This window comes from Bison bison, unplaced genomic scaffold, assembly GCF_000754665.1.
Source record: "Bison bison bison isolate TAMUID 2011002044 unplaced genomic scaffold, Bison_UMD1.0 scf7180017864307, whole genome shotgun sequence".
Taxonomy (NCBI): domain Eukaryota; kingdom Metazoa; phylum Chordata; class Mammalia; order Artiodactyla; family Bovidae; genus Bison; species Bison bison.
The window spans coordinates 10,487,976-10,510,066 of NW_011494879.1; the positions used below are offsets into that span (position 1 = coordinate 10,487,976).

The following is a 22,091-nucleotide window of genomic DNA, read 5'->3' on the forward strand; positions in this document are numbered from 1 at the left end:
ATTTTGGGGGGCTCCAAAATCACTGCAGATGGTAATTGCTGCCATGAAATTAAAAGATGCTTACTCCTTAGAAGAAAAGTTATGACCAACCTAAACAGCATGTTAAAAAGCAGAGACATTATTTTGTCAACAAAGGTCCGTCAAGGCTATGGTTTTTTCCAGTAGTCACATATGGATTTGAGAGTTGGACTATAAGGAAAGCTGAGCACCTAAGAATTAATGCTTTTGAACTGTGGTGTTGGAGTAGACTCTTGAGAGTCCCTTGGACTGCGAGGAGATCCAACCAGTCCATCCTAAAGGAGATGGATCAGTCCTGGGTGTTCATTGGAAGGACTGATGGTGAAGCTGAAACTCCAATACTCTGGCCACCTGATGTGAAGAGCTGACTTACTGGAAAAGACCCTGATACTGGGAAAGATTGAAGGCAGAAGGAGAAGTGGACGACAGAAGATGAGATGGTTGGATGGCATCACCGACTCAATGGACATAAGTTTGAGTAAGCTCCGAGAGTTGGTGATGGCCAGGGAGGCCTGGCGTGCTGCAGTCCATGGAGTCGCAAAGAGTCAGACACAACTGAGCGACTGAACTGAACTGAAAGCTGCTTTAAGGTAAAATATGTACACCATGTTCTTCCAAGCACATGGGGAAAAGGGCATGTGAAGCACTAAATACAGTGTCTGGCACACAATAAGGACACAAGTGGTTGTCATCACCAGTGACCATGATTATCATCATCACGATTCCGACAACCTCTCCACTGTTAAAGTAACACAGGTCAAACAAACATAAGTGGAGGTACTGTAAATAGAACATAACAGATGCATTTATGTAACAGCACATGCCCTTAATTGTTTTCCTCCATACCTCAGCCTTTCATACATGGCTCTCGTAGATCAAAACACTCCCCCTGCCTTCTCCTACCTTCTACTCATTTTTAAGCTTCCTCTCCAAAAGTCACTTTTCCTGAACAATCTCCTCTCACACTCTTGGTTAAACTCTCACCCTGCTCTGTATTTTTCCTTCAGATTTATCAAAATCTGTAAGAATATATCTGAGTGTCTACATGCCTTGTGAAGTGCTTCCCAAGTGGAACTAGCAGTAAAGAATCCACCTGCCAGTGCGGGAGCTGCAAGAGACACGGGTTCAATCCCTGGGTCAGGAAGATCCCCTGGAGAAGGAAATGGCAACCCGCTACAGTATTCTTGCCTGGAAAATCCCGTGGGCAGAGAAGCCTGGAGGGCTACAGTCCCTGGGGTCGCAAAAGTGTCAGACACAATTGAACGCACACACACACATGCCTCGTGAGGTAAAGGATCATGCATTTTTGCTCATAATCAAACCCCTCAAACCCAGCAAAATGTCATATATATCCATGAATGATACTCAGTAAACTTCTGCTGAATCGTGTATCAAAGAATGATCAAATCCAAGACTATTTATTAGTTTATATCTGACCAACTCCTGACATATCTACAAATGATTTTCTGCATTCAATTCAAAATAAAAGAGTACAGACACTTACAAGAACATTATTAAAACTGGCTAAGAATTTTGTACAACATGTCAATTTCATATCTCTCCAAAATTCACATCTTAAAACAGAAATCAGTTAAGACGTGTTAAAATTATTTTAATAAATTCATAATCATCCTTGCCAATAAATAGCATCTATTCTGATTTTTAAGAAATATTAGTTGTTGTAAATTTGAATTTCTCATTTTTTAAATATTCTGGAAACTCTTACCTTGACATTTTCCAATAATAGATGTAAAATCATCTTTTGCAGACCTGCAAAAGACATATGTAAAATTAAGACAACAGTTTTGCCATAACAATACTGTGTAGTACTACTATAAGACACCACAGACTAGACAACTTCTCTAGACATTAATGTTTAATGACATTCCTTCCCTCACACAGATAGGTTCTGTGCCACAAATAAGACCCTTTCATTGGTGACAATGTTTTCTTTCAACCTTATTTCACTAGGTACATAGCTACAGTAAGAATACAGCAATACAAGCATTAAGTGATTTTAAGCACAGCCTTTTAATACTATAGAGATGCCTGAACCCTAGCCCCAAAGGCTCTGGTTTAGTAAATCTGGGACAAGGCCCAAGCAAAAGTATTTTTTTTTTTTAAAGTTCCACAGATGGATCCTGGTTAAGAACCACTGATGAGTATCATATCACAGATTTTAATCAGGGAAAAAAGTCTTGTTTTCATAAGTCGAACAGCTTTAACAAGTGACCATATACATATATATTTTATATATATAAATGACCTACTCAATATCTGTGTTCTTGAAATACATACCAAAGTAGCCTAATTATTATATCTTCAAAAATGAAAAATGTTAAACCTTCTAGAAAAGAATTTATAAACAATTATCCAAAACTTTAAGGTCCATTGTATTTGATCTAGCAATTTAATTTCTATAAAGCTATCCCTGGGAAATAATTACAGATATACACAGATAAAGGCAATTAATGCAGTCTAATTTATGAAAAAGAAAAATACAGCCAGTATAAAGAGATTAATTATTAAATTTTACTACACTCTATGAAATATTATACAATTATTGTAACATGAAAAGATGCTAACAATGTATTAATTTACAGAAGTTAAAGAAAAAGGTATCAAATAGAATATAGAGTATCATTCTACTAAATATACACATAGTTTATACACACACACAAATTTCAAAGAACATATATCAAAATGTTAATAGTAGACAACTTTTGAACCGTAAAATTTGCTGTTCTTTCATAAATACTTAACTATTTTCTAACATTTGTAAAATAAGTAAGCATTACCTTTAAAACAAATTTTAAAGACTAAGATTTTTAGTCATTTATTAAATTATATTAACAAAATCCAGCTACAATTATGGAAATAAATTTCCTCAAGAAATTAAGACTATACAGCCTCCACGTGGACTAGAACAAAAAAGACATGACCTCGCAAGTGAAGTTGACTTGATGTCAGTTCTTGTAACCTGGATAAAATATTCAACATGATTTCCTTTTCGCTTTCACTAACAGGATAAGTAACCGCAACTTTAGAGTTCAGATATGATTAAATGAGACATCACATATAAATTACCATGAAGCAGACCAGGCGGCGCTAATGGTAAAGAACCTGCCTGCCAGTACAGGAGATACAAGGAACAGGGGTTTAATCCCCGGATAGGGAAGATCCCCTGGAGAAGGAAATGGCAACCCACTCCAGTATTCTGGCCTGGGAAATCCCATGGACAGAGGAGCCTGATGGGATACAGTCTATAGGGTCACAGAGAGCTGGACACAACTGAAGTGACTCAGCACACAGACTGAAGTAATATAATCACAAATCACAGTTTGCTCTTTTCGCTGGTAAAGGGGAGGAAGGGAGGGGAGACAAATTTGTTTTGTCAGAACTTCACAGAATATATTCACTTAAGATACTTGAGCAAATTGGGAAGAGGGGAGGCAAGGGTGCCTTTTTTATGAGTCCCTTATTCTAATGCTTTTTATTGTGTTTCATGAAAGTTTCTAATCAGTTTCCATATTTATAACAGCCCATAATCATAAGAAACTATCACTTCAATACTTAGGAAAAAAGGAAGTATGTATTAACCACTTATAATCCATAACCACCAAATGACAAGTAGCAATTCACAAACTGTTTTTCACCCATGTGAACTCCACACATAAGCAGGTTAGGTGTCATAGTAGAGCATGCGATTGAGGCCTTTGCCACTCACTTCAAAACTGAAGATGAGGGACAGCAGCCTAACCCTGCACTGCAAATAGCAGAGCTGTCTCCTCAACTATAGTGTTTCAGCTTTGCCTGTTTTCCACTAAAACTATCTCCTGTTAATAACTGCTTCCTAATACCAAATAACAACCCCAGACACTATAATTATCTTTCATATTCTAATTCAATCCACAAATATTTACTGAATACTGAGTGCCGACTACTATTACTACTGGAGTCAATCTTGGATTGTATGTGCTCCTCACTGTGGTAGAGAAGACACAGATGGAGCAGTGAGAATAAACATCTTAAAAATTCAGGCACAGCCACTAGTCACAGCGTTGACGTCAGGGATCTACCTCGCCCTTTTTCTTTGCTGACCACCCCACTTTGCTCAAAGACATTTCCTTTCAGGTTACTGCAAAGTAAGTGTGGGTGTCTATCTGCAACAAAAGCAACTGAATGCCAACGTGAACAAGAGAGTGGGCTCTGCCCCATAGTATCCTCTCCAGAATCTGTTTCCCCATCCCACTTGCTGACAGGCCAGGCCAATAAAACATAAACTAAGCACCTATTACATCCAAGGAAATATACAAGTGCAAGGGATAAAAAAAAGAAAAGTTTCCATGCCTCCAAGGAACACACAGTATAAAGGAGCCGTAGACTTCAGATCCCATGCTCTGGAGTTTTAAACAAATGGCACCCCCCTGGAGTAGTGCAAAGCAGAGGTCATAAATATACTGGGGGAAACCCACATGTAAACATATTGGCATAGATGGCTAAAAGGCATGATCAAGAGGTAGTACAAATGTGTAGACAAGAGCATGAACACTGAAGCTAGAAGAGCTGATTTCAAATCCCTAGGCAAGTTATTTCACCATACTGTGCCAGAGTCCTCATTTCTAAAACAGAGAAAGAGGACTTCTACAAGGATTAAGCTAACACTTGTAAAACACCTACAACAGTGCCCAATACTGTTAGCATTACCTTCTTACCATTAATGTATTGATTATTATAGGAGCACCAAGGATCGATACCTAACCAATGAGGCGAAGGGGATCCAATGGGAACAAGTCCCTGAAAGGCTTTCTCATACAGCTGCCTCTTGGCCCCAAAAGGCTTTAAATGGACCAAGTTACAAAACTCTTGCAAATTACAGACCAGACGAAGAAGATCTTGATGACCATCATGTCTGTTGCCCAGAAATGTTCCCTCACTACTTAGTCTCAAATGCATGAGCAGACTCCTACAGAGCTGGCCTATGTATATGTTTTATAAATATTATTGTACATGCTAGCAATCCAGTAGCAAATCCTCTTACAAAAGCAAATAATTACTTTTTTTTCTTTTCATCACAATTTTTAGTAACAAGTTCCAGAAACCCTTAGTAAAAATCTCCTTAACAAGCCTAAGTATCAATCCTTTGCCACATGTGTATTCCAGTCCTAACAACTAAAATCATTCCATTAACGTCCCCATTGGGGGGGGGGGCGGTGAGGGAGGGGTGGGAGGGAAAATGGCAATTTTGACTACTATCTGCTGTTCATAAAGAAGTCACACGATGAACACATTTCTCCAAGAGAAACACTTCACATCACTGCAGCAAATGGAGTAGGAAGTACCAGCCCATCTCTATTAACAATTATCAGCTAAAATACCGTGCCCCCGAGGCTCACTCGTGCTGTTAGAGAAGAGGGCCCTGCCTATCAAAGCCATGTGGAATGAAGAGTGAAGTTCTGAAAAGCAGTCATTATTGCCAATCATCTCTGTCCTGATGGTTTTAAGAATGATCACAGAGGCTCTCAATCTGAAGTCAGAGCCCCAACGGGAGCTAACCCTCCATCTACTCCCCTAAAGTCAGAGCCCCAGTGGGAGCTAACCCTCCATCTACTCCCCTAAAAGTTATCCAAAGCTAACTCCAGTTCTGTTTGGATAAATGAAAAAAGAAATTTTGCGAACAGAAACAGTGTGCTAAAAACTGAATGCTTATTAAAACTAGTTTCAGTCAACAACAAAGTATCGGAAAAAACTTCTGACTGGTATCCAGGCAGCCTGAAATTTCCACCTCATTTGCTTATTTTTTGAGACTCAAGACTTGGGGCTTTCCTGGAGACAGGAGTGGCCCCCAGATTTAGAGGTACAATATGTTTAGTCTGCTGTTGACAATTTCCTGAGAGCATAAACCAGTTTTCCTAAATTAGTTGCCAATGTTGCTATTTCTTTCACAACTGATATACTACTTAAAAATAAAGTGCATGAGAAGCCCAGCTCTGAGAAGTCTTCTAAATGTGTATGTAATACCACTGCTGTCTCAGGAGGACAGAGAATCAGTGGTCCCTAGTAACACTAAGCCTTAGTGTTCTGCAGGCCCATATTCCATCTACAGCTTTATGCCAACAGAGTAAAGCTGTCTCTATTGCTTTTTCACTTTCCTGAGCATATGCTTACCTGACTTAGCAATAACAGAAGAGTGATTTTCAGAGCTCTGGAATATATGCTTTTGTCTACTGAGAAAGTAAAATTTCTCAGGAGACAGAGTGATCCAGGGAAGTAGAAGGCATACTCTGAAAACAGCCTTCATCCTTTAATTAGCATAAGTTGGCATTTGATACCTTACAAAATTACATGAGTTAATAACAAAATTCCTTTAAATATACCCCCTTTAAAAACCTGAGTTCTCATAAATCAAGTAAATCTTTTCTGTAGGGAACTGCTGAATGAATACAACTGACACTTACCTGATCTCCACACACTGGTCTTGAACTGCAGCCAAGAGTTTCCCATTGCTTTCATGGGGAGAAAGAGAAACAAATCCCTGTATGAGTATCTATAGCTCTCATTATCATAGATGGAACCATTTTAAGACGTTAAAATTATTTTCAAATTTTTTCACATCTTTAATTATCCATTTCTGACCTTATAATTAGATGCATATATAGGTACAAAGGCATACAAAATAATTCAGTAGAGTTGCATTAATATATTTAAACAATATTAATCATGTGCGACACAGGGAATTTACATACAATAAAAAACCAAGAGAGCAAGCCATAAGGATCCTAAAATTAATAACCGTAATGGAATTTAAATGCTAATCCAGGTAGAGAAACATTAGGTGAATTTTATGCATCCTTACCTTGCAAGTACCAAATGCCAGTTTATCTGTTTATTAACCAAGCGAACCAGTCCATCAGGGAGCAAGAAAGGAGCAGGGCTGAAACCACAACACATTAGCTAATTTAAAAAATCTAATCATGAAAACCACATATAGTAGGTAAATATTATAAACAGCAGATCTATAGTGAACAAGACGGATTTTTCCATTAGAATATAAAAACAGAATATTGGCAAACTCAAAACTGAAAGTTACTAATTCGATATCTGAAACTTGACCACATACATTTCTCTATTACCAAAAAAAAACCCTGGTTATGTGGTCAATGATATGTTTTTTCTAAGGAAAAGATACTTGAGGGTGCCAGTAACAGCAGAGTCAGCTTATAAGAACTCTTCCTGCAATGCACATCCAGAAATACAGGCTCCAACTCTAACAAAAACAAACTCTAGTACACAGCTAAACTCAAAGAGAGGAACAGAAATCTCCTAAGAACTACAAATGCAAAGAGAACAAAGTCAGAAATGGGCACAGGACAAAGAGAGGAACAGAACTCAAAATGGAGAGTAAACACCTGCGAGGGGCCACAGGAAGGACAGGAGTGGGAGGTGAAGACCCCCGCAGAGACCAGGACCCTCAAAAGACTGTGCCATCAGAGCAAGGGGAACAAGCCAAACGTCACAGGAACCCAGGGAGACCTTCAAGAATCTCATCTCTGCAAGGAATTCTGGTCTGTGGGGGGATGGGAATGAAACCTCCTAATGAAAAAACAAAACCCCAAGTCTTTACGACATGCAAGACTGGACGGTGATTTGACTTTACTCACATGCTCCAAGGTTCCCAAGCATAAGGTCACACTAGCATCACTCACAAAAGATACAAGGACACGACCCGCCACACGTGAATCAGTATTCAGACAAATTAGAGGAGTAACACGTGAAGAAAATCAAGAAAATAGGTGGGAAAGAAAAAATAATTCGATGGGGAAGAGAAACAGGAAAAAAGAAAAAACACTATGGAAATTAGAAAACACAACATAGGCTAAAAAAGATTAGTTAATTTACATCCAGTATATTTATGTTCATTTTTTAAGACAAAACAATTAATGCCATGAGGTACTTAATATTATTAAAAAGATATGAAACATGCCTGTGATACAATCAACATGAGAATGATAAATTTCCTCCGGAGGGGAAGAAGACAGGCAAAGGTGGGGGTGGGGAGGAGTGGACCTGAGCTCTAACATGTTGCATAAAAATAAAAAACAGGGCCATCTGAAGCACATATGGCAGAAGAGCAACAACTGCTTTAATTCAGATGTGGATACAATCGTAACAGATTATATTACTGTCTACAATTTTCAGTCTGTTTGTAATATTGCATGATTGACAGAAAAAAAAAAAACTTGAAAAGGCCACTCAAAACAAATATTGGCTCTAAGACCTTTTAGGTATAATTATCATAAACTCAAGAGCAAAACAACTCAACTACAAGCATTTTGAAAGAAACATATCATGGAGAAAACTAGATAATCACCTCACGGTCCACTCAGTCTATACACTGATCGATGTGGCCAGTGCAAGGAAAGGGACTTCTCATGAGAAAGACACCTCCTGACGCCTGAGCATAAGGCGTTTACACGCAGGACAAGGCTTGCAACAGAGGGAGCTCTTGCAAGTCCTCCTCCTCCATAAACAACAAAAGAACTTACTGTTCAGGAGCACCCTAAACAGACATCTTTTCTGCCATCCCTAACCAACAGTCCTCAACACTACCAAGTGTAGCCCGGTGAGCCCAGGAAAAACAGCCTACCTCTTACACTCCCCTCCCCACGACCACCCTCTCTCTCACTCAGTTCTCTATCACATTCCACATCCCCCAAAATAAGATAAAATTCAGAAAGAAATTCAATGCCTGCATACACACACACACACACACACACACACACACAGTAAAAGCAGAAAAGCACTGGAGGTAACCCCAGGGAAGAGCCAAAGGTTTGTTTTATTATATACAGAACCCTGTTATCTCTAGAGCTCTTAAGATTAGCTGTCCTCGAGCAAAAAGCAATCTCTGGGAAATAATTCTATAAATCAATTCCTACACATGCACCTAAAAGCAAAACTGTATCTTTGGTCAGATTAATCATCTCCTTGTTTCTAAAATTAGCACCAGGCCTAAAAACATACTTAACACTCAAAAGAACTAAGAAGTTTCCAAGAACTGAAACCTAAGAGAACCTTCTCTGATGCACAGCAACTGAACACTGACTCTAAGAGTTGATACAACCGTAAGAACAAAAAGGTTTTTAAAAAGATAATGCAAGAATAGGTCCATCTGTTCTTGAATACACATTCGAGATAAGGCTGAGAAAACAATCAGAGAATGCAGAGATGGTCATGAGATATTCTCAATAATGACTAAGGGATCGAAAATCAGCCTACATTTATCGAAAGATCTTGTCAAGGTATACCAAATGTTTGACAGGGCTGTTTTATAAACTGGGTTCACCTGAATGTCAGCATCCATATCACAATCTGGGATTCAATTCTGAAAGCTTCAATAATAAATAGGATAATATTGTTTGTACTTGCTGTTCATACCATTTCTCTGAAGCGCTGACAACTCACCTGTACCAGATATATTGGCTTAAAAATAATAAACGATCTGTAATAAAAAGAAACAGCAAAAAGCCAAATATAAATGAGCTATTCTTTGGGAATCATTTTCTATTTTAGATTTACTGACAATAAGTCTAAAATACACTGTAGAGTGAGTCATTACAAAACATGGAGAATACAACTCTTGTCGAGGATAAATATAATCTAATATACACAATAACTTTCACAAGATCATATATTTGTTTATACGTCTCAAGTCTGTATTATTCAAAACTTTGTATAACAAGTAAAAGTGGTTTGAGATGCAAAATTTCGCCTAAAAGGCTTTAATGAAACCATAGAATAGAAGTCATAGTGATCACCCATGAAAACCAAAGTATTTGGATAAAGATTATGATACCATTTCACACTTTACAGCAAAGACTTAAAAATAATAATGCCTAAAATGGAGAAGTCCATGGGAAACAAAATCTTCAACACACTATTGAAAAGCAATGTTTTATGATTCCATTTAAAATGTACACATATGTGTGAACCTGTGTACATGGTTATGTATGTGACAAAAGCAAAAGGTCTGAAGGATAAGAGATTATCTCCAGGTGGTAAAATGAGGAATTATTTATTCCAATTTGTGGTCTTCTATATTCCTGAACTTAGTACATTACTTGTATATATTTTCTAAATTTTCAAAATTTCACATTTGATAATGAAAACTGAATATGCTAGTGTGTCTTGTAACAGAAGATAAAAGTATTATTATATTTTCAAACAGGTATATTAATGCATATAGAAATATTGTACTGATGAACCTATGGCAGGGCAGCAATAAAGACACAGAGAACAGAACTGTGGACACAGCGGGTAAGGAGAGGAGGGTGAATGGAGAGAGTAGCATGGAAGCACATTCACTGCCATATGCAAAACAGCCAGGAGGAATTTGCTGTATGGCTCAGGGAGCTCAAACTGGTGCTCTGTGACAACCTAGAGAGGTAGAAGGGGGTGACAGGTGGGAGGGAAGTTCAAGAGGCAGGGGACATACGTATAACTATGGCTGATTCCTATTGACGTATGGCAGACACTAACACAATACCATAATGCAATAATCCTTTAATTAAAAATAAACTGTAAAAAAATGTATCCGTATAAACATATGAATACATCCATATATGTGTATATGTATACATACACACATGCTCACAGACATATAGTTAAAACACATGCATTTTTTATAAAATAGGTAACATTTATGCTATTAATACTCATTTTAATCAGGAAAATTAATAGTGATTAGTTTAGCAACTGAGTTTACATTAAAACTCAAAAGGACACATTTTCAAATCCCGACTACAAGGAGATCCTACAGTCCATTCTGAAGGAGATCAGCTCTGGCATTTCTTTGGAGGGAATGATGCTAAAGCTGAAACTCCAGTACTTTGGCCACCTCATGCAAAGAGCTGACTCATTGGAAAAGACTCTGATGCTGGGAGGGATTGGGGGCAGGAGAAGAAGGGAATGACAGAGGATGAGATGGCTGGATGGCATCACTGACTCGATGGACGTGAGACTGAGTGAACTCCAGGAGTCGGTGATGGACAGGGAGGCCTGGCACGCTGCGATTCATGGGGTCGCAACTGAAACTTCTTAAAAGAGCACAGTTACAGAATAGGAAAAAATAAAGAAAAAATTATCTGCTAACTATATCATAAATAAATAAGCTATGGTGGTGGTTTAGTCACTAAGTTGTGTCCAACTCTTGTGATCCCACAGAATGTAACCCACCAGGCTCCTCTGTCCATGGGATGTCCCAGGCAAGAACACTGGAGTGGGCTGCCATTTCCTTCTCCAGGGGATCTTCCCAACCCAGGAATCGAACCTGGTTCTCCAGCACTGCAGACAGACTCCTGTGCCACAGGCAGACTCTTTACCAACCAAGCTATAAGGGAAGCCAAAATAAGCTATACTCACCCCTAATTGCTTTTGTGATGATAAAGGATGCACCATGTTTCCGGTTGCCTCTAGGCTACAAATGAAAAAAAAAATTGAGAATTTTCCACTGATACTTATATAGTCAGTTATATTTCTTTGCTAATACTCAGTACTGGGCACAAGTTATCAGTGTCTTTAAAACTACTTATAGATAGAAACAAAACAAGGAGAAGCAGCACTAGGAAAGTGAGCATGGCAGAGATACAGGCATTTGTCAGGATGAATTCTGCAAGACAGGAAGGGGATTGAGGCTGGAAAATGTTTCTAAATCAAAACACCAGTGCAAAGACAAAAAAAGTCAAGGTCTAAGACCCACACTGGTTGCCAGTTGGCACAGTCTATTTTGGTGGGCTACAGAGGCCTAAAAGGGGTTTTGCTTGTAGAAAAAGCGATCATATGGATCAATAAACTCATGCCCCAAAGCAAATATATTGAATATTAGCTGCATATTCATAGAGAAAATACTACAAACAGCCACACTGATATATAACTGCTATATTAAATAGTCCCTTAAATACAGACCAAACATAGGTTAAACAATACTAGGCACTATAACCTGGAAGATGTCCTAATGGTCACAGAGTGCAGACAGATGTGGCTTAAAAGCACAAAAATGTTATTTCATTCAACAAACATGAATCGATCATTTACTTTGCAGAAGACAAAATTTGGTTTGGGGAAGGAATATAAAAATGAGTCAAATGTAGCTGCCTTTCAAGGGCTTGTAGTTCAGTTAAAATCAATAGAACCAAACAAAAAAAGTGTTATGAGGTTTCAATATAAGTTGATGCAGTGCATATTTCTTTAACCAATTTATAATCTTAAGCATTTCTATAACATCATTGTAATTAACCAGTGAGTGCTAAGGTGTGGAAAGGTATCTCATTCAATTAGTGGCAGCAGCAACTTTCCAGCTGCATTATGATACAAAATATCAATTGTTCAACACAAACAGAAACTATATAAAGACTTTTTAAAAATTACGCATGAGAATCTCTGCTAGCCTACAAAATATTCCAAAAGGCAGAAACTGCAGTGGGAAGGAGGTTAAAGAAAAGCTTGTAAACTTTACAGGAGAAGCAGTACTTTCTCCAGTAAAGAAACTCAGCAGCCAAAAAGAAAGAAACTCAGAAAAGAGATTGTAAATAAGAATTCGTATGGGCTAGAGCCCATGATTTTTAACGAAACTCCTTTCCCATCTTGCTGCATATTCTGATCTTAAAACAGCAACCGGCACACGTTAGGCACTCAATAAATACGTTTAATAAATGCGGATTTCTGGTTCTTATCTCCACCTTGTGCCTGAGAGGTCCTTTCTATGAAACTACTGACCCCAAGGTCCAGATTACCAACACCTACGACCCCTCTTCTAACACAAAACCCAACCCCGGGTCCTCATAAATCTTCACTCCTCAGGGCATTTTGCTCACATCGCCATTAAAGTGCATATTACAGCAAGTGATGAAAAAGTTTACTACACTGTCTTCCCTCTAAGACCGCAAGTACCACCAAACTTAGTCACTTCGGAAGCGCAGCGCCTGACAGTATCTGGGACACGGACAGACATACACATACACTCATTAATTACTGAAATAACACAAGAACTGACACAACTCGGGCCCAATTAGGAACAAAGGTTTAAAATGCCGCGCTCCACGACAGCCCAGCAGATGCTGAGATGACTGCAGGGTCCTGGAAAACACTCCCACAGCAGGTGAGGAGCAGCCCTGCCGGGGCCGGCCAGGGGAAGGGACCACCGAGGGTCTAGGTGAGGGAAGGACCCCCGAGTCCAGCGCTGTGCCTTAAGCCCTCCAAGTAGGGACGATGAAACAGACCGGGGTGGTAAAGTACGTGCCTCAGGGCCCGAGGTTTCGCCCCCCACCCCATCCCGAGCACCGAATTAGGAGTCCAGGAGGCATGCCAGAAAACCCCACCTGGGGGACCCGGACCCCCGTTAGCTCGCGGTGCCGTTGCCAGGACGACCGCACAAGCGGTGAGCCCGGCTCCATCACCCTACGTGGCTCCGGCTACGTGTCTGTGCCGGGGCAGCGCCGGCACCAAGCTGGCCGCAGCCCCGGAGGGGCCTGGTTCACCTGTACTTCCGTCTCCGGGGGCCACTCGGTGTTGACCAACAAGTCATAGAGTATCGTCTCCTCCTCGCCCTCCGCAGCGCCTGGATTCACGGTCGGCAATGGCTCGGAGGACGCCATATTTGGCCCCACCAAGTGCTGGGGCAGGGCTACTACGGCAAGCTGCGGCGGACAAGCTTCCGCGGCCACGCCGCCTCTGATTCCCGGGGAAAGGGGTGGAGTTAACCCGAGGTGAAAAGGAAATGCTGAGTTGAAACCCTCCTTTCAGTAGGTGGGACAACCTCTCGCTTGTCTTGCGGTACAATTTACATTCTGGTCTTGGTACGCTCCCTGTTTATTAATTGCATCAGAACAGCCACATCCCAACCTCTCTTACCCCGTCAGCTTCTATAAAACGAAAAGGTGAGAACTATCTCCCTGAGATCCTTCCCAAGGCAAGCCATTCATCGTCACAGGAATCCAAGTCTATGCCCCAACCTCTAACGTGGAAAAAGCTGAAGTTGAAACGGTCTATGAAGACCAACAAAGACCTTCGAGGACTAACACCCTGCGTTCTGCCATTTATGTATTTGTTGCCTAACTGATACAAAGAGGGCAAACTGTTTTTTTTTTTTTTTTTTTTTTTTAGTAAACACTAGAAAGCTATCCTATGCAACAGATTAAACGAATGAGAGGTGTCACCGGAATTCCTTGGTGGTCCAGTGGTTAAGACTCAGGCTTTCACTGCTGTGGATTCCTAGGGTTCAATCCCTGGTGGTGGAACTAGGTTCCTGCAAGCTGCACAGTGTGGCCAAAAATTTTAAAAATTTTAAGAAAGAAAGGTATCAGAGAATGATGCTATCAGAGTTCAGAAAAAAAACAGAGGGTCTAGAGGGGCTTTCTGGAGGAAATGGTGTCTTTAACAGATAAAACTGGAATCAAGAGCAGAGGGTTTGGGGAGAGCATTTCAAGTAGGAGGAAATGGGGTTAAGGACAGAGGCAGAAATATCTAGTTGGAAGAGCAAGCAGCTGAGTAGAAACCAAGTCAAGAAAGGATGTAGGGGCAAAAAAGTTGAAATAATAGGTTGAGGACCCACTTGCAGGTCTAGGTTATTTGTTCATTCATTTATTCATTCCTTCATTCAACAAGTACCTCTCTGAGAAAAGTCCTGCACTGTAAGCAGAGACCTACAACCTGTGTAAATATACAGTGTCCAGGTGTCTCACTGTATCTCACTGTTCGCTGAGCCCAGAGTGTGCAGAGCATGAGCAGGGAAACTGGAAGAAGATGCAAAGAGCCTTAGTGAAGGAAGAAATAGAACAGGGTCCATCTTGAAAGCAAGACTCCATCTTGGGCTGGACTTTGGACTTCAAGCTATATGCCCAGTATCTATGGAAACGACATACCAACTGGAAAGCCAGGTCCCTGGAAGGAAGAGCCCCAGGGCTCGTACTTAGACTCTCTGTTACCTAAAAGAATACCCTAATTATCTGTGTAACCAAATAGAATCATACATTCTATTATGCTTATTGCGGTATGACCTCAGGCCTATTGATCATTGTCCACTGTTAACTACCTAGGCTTAAGGCAAATGAATCATGGCTTAACTTTGATTGTATCTTTCTTTTTCCTTTGTTCAGACTAGTTTTAGGAAATTTGGGGAGGTGGGTTTGGGCACCTACAAGTAGGGTATATAAGGTTTTCACAAAAACTGGTCGGGGTCCTTGGCTAAGAGGAGACTCTGCCTTGGGCCCGCTGGTGTAATAAACTGCACTCCACTATCTGCATTGTTCCCTGAATGAGTTTGTTTTCTGGAACTCGTGGCTACAACAATAGGGACTGCTGCTGCTGCTGCTAAGTCACTTCAGTCGTGTCCGACTCTGTGCGACCCCAAAGACGGCAGCCCACCAGGTTCCCCCGTCCCTGGGATTCTCCACGCAAGAACACTGGAGTGGGTTGCCATTTCCTTCTCCAATGTATGAAAGTGAAAAGGGAAAATGTGGTCGCTCAGTCGTGTCTGACCCTCAGCGACCCCATGGACTGCAGCCTTCCAGGCCCCTCCGTCCATGGGATTTTCCAGGCAAGAGTACCGGAGTGGGGTGCCATTGCCTTCTCCGAATAGGGACTGCAGACATTCTTTATTCACAACAGCAAGGCAGACAAGCTTTACTCTCTAAGGGCTGACACGGCAGCAACAACGACTGGGCAACTCAATACGACTCGACTCTACTTGACTCTCTCCTACAAGAACTTTTTCAGGTGGTTCTTATATAGGACCACCAGGATGCGCGTGCGCGGTATCACAAGTAATCCCAGCTGTAAGAAATTAGTGGAATGGGGCAAGAGAGTCTGATGACTGCCACCTGGCCAATTGCTCTCTCCCTATACCAGGGAATTTGTACTGTATCACATTCAAAACAAACATAAATACTGAAGATTTGTTATAGGAATTATATTGCCTAATATGCATCAAGATGCATTAGGCAGAGATGCAATTAAAAGCCCAGCTGGGAAGTCTAGGGCTCCTTTTCTCCCAAAGTTAGATGACCTCAAAGTAAGTCCTGTATCACCTGCCTGGTCTCGCTTCCTCTCTCATCTCATCTCCTGCTCCCCCACCACCTTCTGAGTCCGCCAGATGCACATCGTCTTTAAAGGCTTGGCAAGGGATGTTCCCTTTTCCTGGAAGTCTTTCTAAAAGATATTTGACTCTTTCTCCCTCATCCCCAAGTTTCTGCTCAAAACGTTTTCTCTCTGAAGCCTACCCGAACTGCTCATTTTAAATTTGTAACCACCTTTCCTGAACTCCAGCACTCCACATCTCCCTTACCCACTCTACACATTTTTCTATAACACTTGTCATTACCCAAAATGCTATATAATTTATATTTTATTACATTTGTTTATTCTCTGCCCCCTTTCACTAAAATGTAGACTCTGCCAGAACACAGCGCTCTACTGTATACCTGTAGACGCTAAAATGGAAGAAAGTCAGCTTTCCCCTGTGTAAGGGAAAACTCAGTTCTTTGCTACGATGTGTTTCTTATCACAGGCGTCTCCTTCACTTCTTACACAAAGCTCTTTGTTTCTGACACTTCCCATCACCAAAGGTGTGGAGGCTCACAAAACTTGGGGAAAGTTACTTACATTTTCTGTTCAAGGGTTATGACAAAAGATACAGGTGAACAGCCTGATGAAGAGATACATAGGGTGAGGTCTGGGAGGGTCCTTAACACCAGAGCTTCTGTCCCCGTGGAGCTGGGGTGCGTCACTCTCCCAGTGTGGATGACTTTACCAGTCTGGTGCTCTCAGAAGCCCCTACTGTTGGGATTTTTTATGGAAACTTCCTCGCATATGTGTGATCAATGATTAATTCCATTTCCAGCCCCTCTCCCCTCTCTGAAAGATGGCAAGGAGCAGACAACTAAAATTTAAAGGTTCTAATCATGACTTGACGAATTTCTTGTAGAACTTTCCACGGTTGTGCTCCACACAGTCAAAGGCTTTGGCATAGTCAATAAAGTAGAAGTAAACGTTTTTCTGGAACTCTCTTGCTTTTTCTTCAAGAGATGAGAATACCAGACCACCTGACCCGCCTCCTGAGGAATCTGTGTGCAGGTCAAGAAGCAACAGTTAGAACTGAACTGGTTCAAAATCAGGAAAGGGGTATGTATGTCAAGGCTGCATAGTGTCACCCTGCCTATTTAACTTATATTCAGAGTACATCATGAGAAATGCTGGGCTGGATAAAGCACAAGCTAGAATCAAGATTGCAGGGAGAAGTATCAATAACCTTAGATATGAAGATGATACCACATTTATGGCAGAAAGCAAAGAAGAACTAAAGAGTCTCTTGCTGAAAGTGAAAGAAGGGAGTGAAAACATTGGCTTAAAACTCAACATTCAGAAAACTAAGATCATGGCATCTGGTCCCATCACTTCATGGCAAATAAATGGGAAACAGTGGGACTATTTTCTTGAGCTCCAAATCACTACAGATGGTGACTGCAGCCAAGAAATTAAAAGACACTTGCTCCTTGGAAGAAAAGTTATGACCAACCTAGACAGCATATTAAAAAGCAGAGACATTACTTTGACAACAAAGGTCAGGCTAGTCAAAGCTATGGTTTTTCCAGTTGTCATGTATGGATGCGAGAGTTGGACTATAAAGAAAGCTGAGTGCTGAAGAATTGATGCTTTTGAACTGTACTGCTGGAGAAGACTCTTGATAGTTCCTTGGACAGCAAGGAGAGCCAAGCAGTCCATCCTAAAGGAAATTGGTCCTGAATATTCATTGGAAGGACTGATACTGAAGCTGAGGTTCCAATACTTTGGCCACCTGATGCGAAGAACTGACTCACTGGGAAAGATTGAGGGCAGGAGGAGAAGGAGATGACAGAGGATGAGATGGTTGGATGGCATCACCAACTCAATGGACATGAGTTTGAGTAAGCTCCAGGAGTTTGTCATGGACAGGGAGGCTTGGCATATTGCAGTACATGGGGTTACAAAGAGTCAGACACGACTGAGTGACTGAACCAAACTGAACTGAATCATGACTTGATCTTTCTGGTGACCAGCTGCCATCCAGGAGCCCACTCAGAGTCAACTCATTAGAACAAACGATGCTCCTTGTACTTCTCAGTTAAGAAATTATACAGGTTTTAGGAGTCCTGAGTGAGGGTTGTAGTCAAAGACAGTATTAGAACAAGAGATGCTTCTAGTATCCTTATTACTTAAGAAATTACAAGGGGTTTAGAAGCTCTGAGGCAGGAACCAAGGACAGAGACCATCCTTTTATCTCCCAGATGCTATACATACATACATACATATATACATTATATATATATATACACACATATATACACACACACACACGCACACACGCGCACACACACACACACACGCACACACACACACGCACACACGCGCACACACACACACACACACACATCCTTGCCAAATCCCCAGAGTGGATAACAGTGCCTGGCACAGAGCAGAGGACAAATACATATTATTTGTTGAAGAAATGAGAAACTCCCCCCCAAAATCCTCTCCTCCCATGGTACTTCTCTTCTCAGCAGCCATGTCTTTTATCAGATTGTCATCTGTAAATACCAGCCATCTCTCCTCATCTCACTCAGGCTGGCGAATTGCAGAGCCTCAGCAAGCACTTCTCACCTCGCATTCTGCCAAAGGTGAAGGGGTGGAAACACAATCCACATGGAGGGAACACGGTGTGAGGGGGTGGACCCAGAACATCTGGAACCGGGTACCACCCTCTTCCACTTCCGCACCCCTGCGTCTCCTTGGCTCCTTACTCCTCCCTATCTCATCCTTTATCGGGTGGAAAATGAGATTGCATTCTACTTCATTCATGTTCTTCACTACCTTCACATGATCAGTACAATCACAGCCCAGAGGTAACCAAGCTGGCAAAGGATGCTCCTTCTTAGGTGATATTCAAAGGAGAGAGCCACATATACATCGCCAAGAATTTATTTTCTTTTACCATCATCACACTGTGTTTGTTGCTTTATTCATCCTCACGGTCACCCATTTATCATAGTTTGTACACCAGAACAGGAAACAGAGCCATAGCTGGCTGACCTCTGGGGGTCTTATATTTTGAAGAAACAAAAGCACAAGCAGAAACAGGATTATTTGGAAAGTGACTAGACATTTAACTTGGAGCAATGCTGGGAAGGAAAATTCTACTAATAGAGGTGCTGGGAGCAGAAAGTTATAAAGTCTTTGTCACCACAATTTAAAATCCAGAATATTCCAGGGCAGGGAAGAATGTGAGGTGACCAGAGAAAGGAAGAAGGTGGTAAAAACATGTAGGTCCTGAGAAGAGCTCCAGACAGAGACCATCGGGTCCTGACGTTGGAAAGAAAAGGCAGAGAAGTCAAATCCCAAATCAAAGTTCAGCTGAGTCAAAGGAGTAAGATGATTTAAGATGGGTTGGGTGGCTGAAGCCAAATGACTGATTGGTCTTATTTACAGCAACTATTTGGGGCTTCTCAGGTGGCACTAGTGGTAAAGAACCCACCTGCCAACACAAGAGACATAAGAGACAAGGGTTCAGTCCCTGGGTCGGGAAGATCCCCTGGAGGAGGGCATGGCAACCCACTCCAGTATTCTTGCCTGGAGAATCCCCTGGACAGAGAAGCCTGGTGGGCTACTCAGAGTCAGACAGGACTGAAGCAACTTAGCACACACAACAAACAATTAGTTTCCAAACTGAGATACTTTAAACAATGAAAAGGAATGATTTTAACAACTGTGCTGTGAAAACAGGTAGGAAACAGGACTATCCTGAACAAACCGAGATGATGGAACAAACAGTAGATGGTCAGACTGATCGTAAACAGGAGGGTGGCTGATTAAATGAAGAGACCTTGGGCAGTTCATAAGGACAGCGAGACTTGGTTGTGACTCTCTTCTCCCTCCCTCCCTTGTGCTCTTGGTGACAGCTGTCATTGTGTCTGGCCAGTAGAACGGCTTCGTTGCCTATTCTTCACTCAGCCAGATAATTCTCATGGGGCTGTCAGTCCCCAAACTCTGCCTCTTTAATTCAAGTCTGCTCACTCAAAAGAGCCCCAATCCCCTGACTGCAAGCATTGGGCAGAGAATTCTTCCCTTCCATTTTTTTTTTTTTTAAGAGATTTAAGTGGAGGAAAAAAATCACCTTTCCTTTTTGGATCACAAAGTTCAAAGAACGGACTGGGCAGCCATTGTATTCACAATGGAGGCTGGAGAAGCCTGTCTGCAAGGTTCATAAGAGAATGAAACCAACATGTTGAGGCAAAACAGAGGAGAGAGGAAGACTTCACTTGATATTGCATGCATGCTCTATCGCAGGCAAGAATACTGGAGAGGGTTGCCATTTCCTTCTCCAGGGGATCCTCCCGACCCAGGGGTTGAACCCAGGTCTCCTGCATCTTCTGCATTGGCAGGTGGGTTCTTTATCACTGAGCCACCTGGGAAGCCCCTCACTTGATATTAACATAGCTAAAATAAGTGACATCTGTGTGCTTCCATCTTCCCAGTTAAGCTAGTGGAGTCACCTTACGCTAATTTGAGTTGAATTCCAAATGCCTTGAAACGACTCCTCTCTTGATATTTCTAGCAGTGGATTTTGCAGATTTCCTTAATTTAGAATCTGTAATGTATAGATTGGAATGTTGCTTCCAAGTTATTAATTAGTAATACATTGATAGTGTTATCAATGAATACACTATCTGAATTCATGGCTTACAGAGCCCTTTCATCCTCACAGCCACTGCTGATGTGGATAAACAGAAATTCTGGGGAGATAATCAGATCCCATTTCATCTGAGATGAAAACTCAGAGAACTTCAAGGACACAACAGAGCCAAAATTCAAACACAGTTGTTTAGGTCTTGGTTATGCATTCCTTTCTTCACACCACAGAACATCACAGGAAGCATTTAGGTGGTGGAAAGTGGATATGAACTGTCCTGGATGACCAGAAGTACCAACAAGTGGGACAGGAGTATTATCAGCCTGTTCTATCAGGGGTGACGTGTTAAAATGTCTTGTGTGTGTGTGTGTGTGTGTGTGTGTGTTTTAAAGTGAAGTGTTAGTCGTTCATTCATATCGGACTCTGCAACCCATGGGCTGTATAGTCCTCCAGGCTCCTCTGTCTGTGGCATTCTCCAGGCAAGAACACTGGAGTGGGTTGCCATGCCCTCCTCCAGGGGATCTTCCCAATCCAGGGATCGAACCCAGGTCTCCCACATTGCACACAGATTCTTTACCATCTGAGCCACAAGGCAAGGTGTTAACTATATCATACATAAGAGTTTGGTTGCCATGTATAACCATGGCCATCTAACAACTTAATTTAGCCAAAATTTCCAGCTGGTTTAAAGATGTTTTAGCCCATAAAAAAGTTATTCTAAAAGGAAAAATCATGTTTTCCAAATAACCAACACAAATGATAATTCTGTGAACTACTTAAGATAACAATGAAAAAAATCGAGACAGTTCCAAAATAGGCATAATAATAATAATGGTGGATATATTGTGTGTTTTTACTCTGCTCCAAGCCTTGAGACAGATACTTTGTTTTTTGTTTTTTTGTTTTTAAGCTAAACATGAAAATGTAAGTTTTATATAAAAAAAAACAGGCAATACAAACAGATAAAAGTAATATATGAAGAAATTTCCAAAACAAAGGTCTCATCTACAAAATTATTTACATGTTTAGGGCCCATATGAAAAAAAATATGGTCCCCTGGGTCCAGTATAGACATAAGAGCAGTCTATAGTAACACACTTTGGAAGAGGACTTTTGTAGTACTTCCCAATATGTGATATTTACCAAACAAGGAACACTCTAGAAGGGGCTTCAATGCTCAGAGGTTTTAAGACCTTGGCTTTGATGATTTTGAAGGTAAGAAACAAAATCAATCCAGCTTGCAATGGGACATGACAGAGGCCTCCAGTCAGTGGCCATGGTCATGCTTCTGAATGGCCCTCCATTTGGGGGCAGAGCCATCTGCAGAGATGATAGTTTTTACAGATGCCCCGCTACC

General features: G+C 41.2%; 1 protein-coding gene across 2 annotated transcripts in view; it reads right to left on the minus strand.

Annotated features, from left to right (window-relative positions):
• NBAS (neuroblastoma amplified sequence) overlaps positions 1–13,748 on the minus strand; it is a 334,237-nt gene extending 320,489 nt beyond the window's left edge. For both annotated transcript variants that reach the window (XM_010852089.1, XM_010852088.1), the window contains exons 1-6: positions 13,554–13,748; positions 11,440–11,494; positions 9,484–9,520; positions 6,875–6,952; positions 6,477–6,524; positions 1,745–1,788 (exon numbers count right to left, since the gene is read on the minus strand). In XM_010852089.1, the coding sequence (XP_010850391.1) occupies positions 1,745–1,788; positions 6,477–6,524; positions 6,875–6,952; positions 9,484–9,520; positions 11,440–11,494; positions 13,554–13,670 (379 nt within the window). In that variant the 5' untranslated portion in view covers positions 13,671–13,748. The remainder of the gene's footprint in view (positions 1–1,744; positions 1,789–6,476; positions 6,525–6,874; positions 6,953–9,483; positions 9,521–11,439; positions 11,495–13,553) is intronic.
• Positions 13,749–22,091: the final 8,343 nt, after the last annotated feature.